The following is a 7,034-nucleotide window of genomic DNA, read 5'->3' as shown; positions in this document are numbered from 1 at the left end:
CTTTCCTTTTAGCAAGTAAAAATCTGTCTTTCCTTTGATGCTTTGAGTATCTATTTCTGGCAAGCCTGAGAGCTTACAGGTAAAAGGGGCAAAATGTTCTGCTGAGGCAGGAAAAGAGCTACAAGGGTCTTACTTTGGAAGAGGAATTGGAGGAAACTTAGAATAAGGAGCATTTATCTTCATAGCTCACAGGCTGCCGCAAATACAGCTCTTTAGCTGCTCACATCACTAAGTTTGTTCAAGTTTGAACGGTTTCATCCAAGTTTACAACTTCCAGCTGTGATCATGTTGCTGTATAAGTAATATCTTCCTTTGGGCCTGTACAGAAACCAGGAACTCACAAACTACTGAGGATCGAACAACAATTGATAACAATTTATTTCAAACCGGGGTGTCTGCACAGTTTCAGGGTAGATGTGGCACAGGAGTTGGTCTGCACTCTGCTACAAGCTCGCAAGGATCACTGAGTGGGAACAACACTACTGCAAGGGTAACCAGAATCTCTTAGGGCTTCGGGGGGCAGGGGAAAGATTTTACTGTGCATACACTCACAAGTTGAAGTGAGAATAGTTGGCCACAATAGGTATCCCTACCACGGGAAGGACCTCACATCCCAAGCACAGGAGGACTCAAAATGACCTCCAGTGGGGGCTCCATTTATATCCAAGTCAGACTGGGGCTTGTGGTCATATATGGTCGTGGTGGCACTTATTGGGTGGAGAGGTCTCCAAAGCAGCACCATGGTGGAGTCTGCAAGCCGAGTCCCATAAGTCTTCAGATAACCTATCCTTTCAAAGCATCTTCAGATCAGGAAAATGCCTGGGCTGTTTGCAAAGGCTTTCTAGTAGAAGCTATGTGCAAGAGACAGGTAGAGCAACAGACCTGCTAGGGCAACCATTGCAGGCTGAATGGGCGAAAGACAGGTGCTATCAGAAAAATGGGTCTTGGATTATGCATATTTTTCACACAAACAGATAACCAGCCCTTGTACTAAATTATTTTTATTTTCACAGATGAGTTGGCTTTACACGTGAAATGACAAAGCCTGGGTTTTTTTTCTAATCTAAGTTTCACACACAGAAGAGCTGGTAACCACAAATAACCACATTTTCACAAGATGCCAGTGAAATCTTCAGATTAAAAGATTAGTAAGACTGAAAAAAAAGTCACCACATATTCATAAATCTGGAAAATTTATCAGCCGTGAAGTGGTAGTGCCAGCAAACTATACCCTGCCTTAAGAATCAAACCAAATGGAAACCACTAATTCTACTGAAAAGTGCAGTTCTCATTTCTTTTCTAAAAGAAGGTTGCTTTTACCTCATCTGAAGATGATGACTTTGACAAAGACTAATTTTGGAAACAGGAAACTACAGGGCTCTGATCTCACATGGTAATTCCATTGAGATAACTCAGCTTTCTGTTAGTTCTGCAATCCTAAAAAAGAAAGTGGCTTGGTACAAGGTGATTAAATAGAGAAGTGCACCATAGAGATTCTTGTTCTTTTTGTCAAGACAGCAACTGCTTCAATGATGCTTAACAACAGCTATAAACAAACACTCTGTTAAAGGACATCCTTTGAGCAGCATTAACAATTTCCTGTGTATGTGCACATAGCATTAATGACTAGATCCATACATAAATATCAGCCTCTGGAGAAAACACCTCTTGCTGTTCAGCACCCTTGCCAAAAGTCCTCAATGGACTCTACAATACTACTCCTGCAAAACTCAAATATTTTAAAGGAAAAGCTTATTCTAAATTTAAAATGCAGCATAATTTTAAGATTAAGAGTGTTTATTACGACAGTTAAACTCTTTATTGCCTCTAGTTACGTGTAAAAATTACTTGACTAGGCACTGTCAAGCAGGGAAAAATATTGCCCTCAGCAAATGAACCAGTGACAGTGATTTGCCAACCAGTGAATCAATGTCATCTGCACCTCTCCAGTTACCTTCTAAATCACACATTGTGCATGGCTGAACTACCATTATCCAGTCAAGTATTGGTGCATACTTATCAAGCAGAAAACCATTATTTGAGAGAGCTGGTTTTGTCATACATGCCCTTGAGCAGAGCTCAGAACAATGGTGTTGTCACAGTTCCCACCCTGATCCACAGCAGCAGGGCTTCAGGCTGCTACCACAAGACTCTGAAGACTGGCTGGCTCTCAAACCCGATATAAGACGTGAACTGTCCATTAGAAAAGGAGTGATAAGAAAACAAGATCTTTAGCATCCATCTTCCTGGACCAGTAAAATTAGTTAAAAAAATTCAGTGCTGTACCTGCCAGCCGTGGGCCTGGTATGGCACAGTTTGCAAATAAGAGGTCTCAAACAAATTTTATCAATAGTCTGTCTGAGTGGAGAAAAAAAGAAAGCTTAGGATAGGTGAGATTATTAGCTGTCCTGTCACGTTTAGTGTTGGGCAACTTTTCCTGAGGGAAAGAAAGGTGGGGAGGAGCTCTATCATAGAATTATAGAATCACAGAATCATAGAATAACCAGGTTGGAAGAGACCCACTGGATCATCGAGTCCAACCATTCCTATCAAATACTAAACCATGCCCCCCAGCACCTCGTCCACCCGTGCCTTAAATACCTCCAGGGAAGGTGACTCAACCACCTCCCTGGGCAGCCTGTTCCAGTGACCAATGACCCTTTCTGTGAAGAATTTTTTCCTAATTTCCTGCCTAAATCTCCCCTGGCGGAGCTTGAGGCCATTCCCTCTTGTCCTGTCCCCCGTCACTTGGGAGAAGAGGCCAGCACCCTCCTCTCTACAACCTCCTTTCAGGTAGTTGTAGAGAGCAATGAGGTCTCCTCAGCCTCCTCTTCTCCAGGCTAAACAACCCCAGCTCTCTCAGCCGCTCCTCATAAGGCCTGTTCTCCAGCCCCTTCACCAGCTTTGTTGCTCTTCTCTGGACTCGCTCCAGAGCCTCAACATCCTTCTTGTGGTGAGGGGCCCAGAACTGAACACAGGATTCGAGGAGCGGTCTCACCAGTGCCGAGTACAGAGGGAGAATAACCTCCCTGGTCCTGCCGGTCACGCCGTTTCTGATACAAGCCAAGATGCCATTGGCCTTCTTGGCCACCTGGGCACACTGCTGGCTCATATTCAGTCGGCTGTCAATCAACACCCGCAGGTCCCTCTCCTCCAGGCAGCTTTCTAGACAGACTTCTCCTAGTCTGTAGCACTGCATAGGGTTGTTGTGCCCCAAGTGCAGGACCCGGCACTTGGCCTTGTTAAACCTCATGCCATTGGACTCAGCCCAGTGGTCCAGCCTGTTCAGATCCCTTTGCAGAGCCTCCCTACCCTCCAGCAGACCAACACTTCCACCCAGCTTAGTGTCATCCACAAACTTGCTAAGGGTGCACTCAATGCCTTCATCCAGGTCATTGATGAAGACATTGAACAGGGCTGGACCCAGCACTGAGCCCTGGGGAACGCCACTTGTCACTGGCCTCCAGCTGGATTTCACACCATTTACCACCACTCTCTGGGCCCAGCCATCCAACCAGTTTTCCACCCAGAAGAGTGTGCGCCTGTCCAGGCCAGAGGCTGACAGTTTCTCAAGCAGAACGCTGTGAGAAACTGTGTCAAAGGCTTTACTGGAGTCCAGGAAGACCACATCCACAGCCTTTCCCTCATCCAGCAGCCGAGTCACTTTGTCATAGAAGGCGATCAGGTTAGTTTGGCAAGACCTGCCTTTTGTGAACCCGTGTTGACTGGGCCTGATCACCCAGTTCTCTTGCATGTGCTTCATGATAGCACTCAAGATCACCTGCTCCATGACTTTCCCTGTCACTGAGGTCAGACTGACAGGCCTGTAGTTCCCTGGGTCCTCCCTGCGACCCTTCTTGTAGATGGGCACAACATCAGCCAGCCTCCAGTCCAGTGGGACTTCCCCAGTCTTCCAGGACTGTTGGAAGATGATGGAAAGGGGTTTGGCCAGCACATCTGCCAGCTCCTTCAATACCCTTGGACGAATCCCGTCCGGCCCCATAGACTTGTGGGTGTCTTGTCGGGCTAGCAAGGCTCTGACCACCTCCTCTTGGATCATGGGAGCCTCATTTTGCTCCTGTAGCTCATGGGTTTGTACACAGACGGAACAACTTTCTTTACAATTAAAGACTGAGGCAAAGAAGGCATTAAGTACCTCAGCCTTTTCCTCATCCCCTGTCACTGTTGTTCCTTCTGCGTCCAATAGGGACTGTATGGTCTCCCTAGTCCTCCTTTTATTATTTATATCTTTATAGAAGGATTTTTTGTTATCTTTCAGAGACTTTGCCAATCTGATTTCTAGTTGAGCCTTAGCCCTTCTGATTTTTCCCCTACACAATCTCACTTCCCTCCTGTAGTCCACCCAAGAGGCCTGTCCCCTCTTCCAGGGCCCATAAACGTTTCTCTTCTTCTTGATATCACTCAAGATCTCTCTATTCAACCAAGCTGGCTTTCTCCCCTGCCGGCTTTTTTTCCGGAACATGGGGAACATGGGGATGGCTTTCTCCTGAGCTGCTAGGATTTCCTTTTTGAAGAGCTCCCAGCCCTCATGGGCTCCCTTGCCCTTAAGTCCTGTCTCCCATGAGACTTTGCCAACCAGCCTTCTGAAGAGTTCAAAGTCTGCCCTCTTGAAATTTAATGCTACCGTCCCACTAACCACCCTCTTCCCTTCACCTAGAACAGAAAACCCTATCATCTCATGATCACTTAGTCCTAGGCATCCACCTACTGCCACATCTCCCACAAGGCCTTCTCTGTTCACAAACAGCAGGTCCAGGAGGGCAGCCTCCCTTGTCGGTTCATTCACCAGCTGTGCAAGGAAGTTGCCTTCCACGCACTCCAGGAACCTCCTAGACTGCTTCCTTTCTGCTCTATTGTACTTCCAGCAGATATCAGGAAGATTGAAGTCTCCCACAAGAACGAGAGGCATTGATCTAGAGATTAACCCCAGCTGTTTATAGAAGAGCTCATCAGCTGCTTCTCCTTGGCTGGGTGGTCTGTAACAGACTCCCATCACAAAATTTACCTTCTGGTGGGCTCCTCTGATTTTAACCCACATGCACTCCCTTTATGAGGGGGTGCAGGGGTAAGATAAGGGGTAATGGTTTAAAACTAAAAGAGGGGAGATTTAGACATCAGGAAAAAAGATTTTACTGTGAGGGTTTTGAGGCACTGGAATAGGTTGCCCAGAGAAGTTGTGGATGCTCCATCCCAGAAGGTGTTAAAGGCTGGGCTGGATGAGGCTTTGAGCAACCTGATCTGGTGGAAGGTGTCCCTGCCTGTGCCAGGGAGTTGGAATTAGATCTTTGAGGTCCCTTCCCACCCAAACTATCCTATGGTTCTATGGAGATTCATAGAATCATTGAAGATGTCCCTTCCAATACAAACTATCAGATGATTCTATGGAAATTCATAGAAACACAGGATAGTTCGGGTGGGAAGGGATCTTAAAGATCGTCTTGAGATTATTAACTGTGCTGACATGTTTGGTGTTGGGCAACTTATCCCGAGGAAAAGCAGGAAAATCGAGAGCCTGAGGTGAAGAGAGGGCAGCAGCGCCAAGACCGTGTGTCTCTGCTATTAAAACCTGTGCCCCGAGTTTACGCCCTGGAGCTCACTCCGTCCAGAAAACGGGTACTTTGGGGGCCGTTTGGTCCGGTGCCCCGTTTTTTCGGCCGGCACAGGAGCGGGCAGGGCTGAGCAGCTCCCCGAATTGATAGGAATGGTTGGACTCGATGATCTGGTGGGTCTCTTCCAACCTGGTTATTCTATGATTCTATGAATTCCTGCTGCACGCCCAGCGCAACGAAGCCCATTCGGGACACCCGGCTCCTGGCTTCAAAGGGGGACCCCTCCCTCTCTCGGGGGAGCGGCGATTCGGTCTGAGCAGAGCCCCGCAGCAGCTTCAGCAGAACGGGACGCCCTCCCCCGGCTTCTCCTCCTCCTCCCCCGCCCGCCCCGAACCTCGCGGCTCGCTGGGCGTGTTCCCCGCGGCGCGCCCAGAGCCGGGCGGCGAGTGCGGGACGGGCAGACATGCGGGGCTGGAGGCTCCTCGCCTTGGCGGTGCTGCTGCTCGCCTCCGCGGCCTCTGTCCGAGGTGAGGAGGAGGAGGAGGAGGTGGCGGTGGGACACCGCTACCGTCCCCGGGGAGGGGGGCGAGCGCATGGATGCGGGGGAGGGATGCGGGGAGGGAGCCGGGCGCATCCCTAGGGTCTCTCGGGGCGGGGGAGCGGTGATGTCTCCCTCCAACTCCCTCACCACCCTTTTTTTTTTTTTGAGTCGCTTTAGTTTGTTTTATTAGAGTTTTATTTCACTTTAACTAGCTGGGAAAAATATTCCTGAGCTTTCTGCCCACCTCCCTGTCTTGTTTGTTAATCTCTGCGGCGAACGACGCGGGACTCGGAGCCCTTGGGTGCGGGGGGGGGATGATTGGAGAGGACCTGGAGGGTGGGGGGGTCGGTGCCGTGGGGAGCCCCGCTGGAGCTCGGCTTCCATTTTAGGGAAGAAAGCGGAGTTATGACGAGTCCAGGGCAACGGATAAGTTACTCAGCGGAAAGTTTGGCAATAGCCTTTGTTTGGAAAGCAATATTATTAATTGCAAACCTGCAGGGTAAAACACATCAGAGTGTTCTCTGAGAAGCTTCTCACGACTTCGGTGTGTGTCAGGGACGATTTTCTTGCAGCCTGATCAAAGCAATATGTATGTATTTAAACATTGTTATTTGGGGTAAGGAAACAGTTCGGGGAGGTTACAAAGGTAGCAAAGTTCCCAATGCCAAATCTCTTTTTTCCATGAGGAAGACTTCTATACGGGAAATGACAGTTTGCATTGCATAGTCCCATTTGTCTGACTTGTTTCTAAGAAACTTTTTATTGCCACCTTAATAATCATACTTGCTGCTGTGCGTATATATTTTCTTTCAGGTGCTTTGTAAAAGTAACACTTCAAAACCTGAATCTGTCTCTTCGCTGTAAGAGAGAAAAAAACAAAAACAACCAACCTTTTGACTGGCAGCTGTAGATAACGGGATGCC

The 7,034-nt window shown here is 48.3% G+C and overlaps 1 protein-coding gene across 1 annotated transcript in view; it reads left to right on the top strand.

The window, feature by feature from the left end:
* Positions 1–5,928: 5,928 nt before the first annotated feature.
* LOC138730497 (CD99 antigen-like) overlaps positions 5,929–7,034 on the top strand; it is a 39,299-nt gene continuing 38,193 nt past the window's right edge. The window contains exon 1 of the mRNA XM_069875768.1: positions 5,929–6,097. Coding sequence (XP_069731869.1) covers positions 6,034–6,097 — 64 coding nt within the window. The 5' untranslated portion in view covers positions 5,929–6,033. The remainder of the gene's footprint in view (positions 6,098–7,034) is intronic.

This window comes from Phaenicophaeus curvirostris, chromosome 1 (assembly GCF_032191515.1).
Source record: "Phaenicophaeus curvirostris isolate KB17595 chromosome 1, BPBGC_Pcur_1.0, whole genome shotgun sequence".
Lineage (NCBI taxonomy): Eukaryota > Metazoa > Chordata > Aves > Cuculiformes > Cuculidae > Phaenicophaeus > Phaenicophaeus curvirostris.
This window is presented reverse-complemented; position numbering and strand designations above follow the sequence as displayed.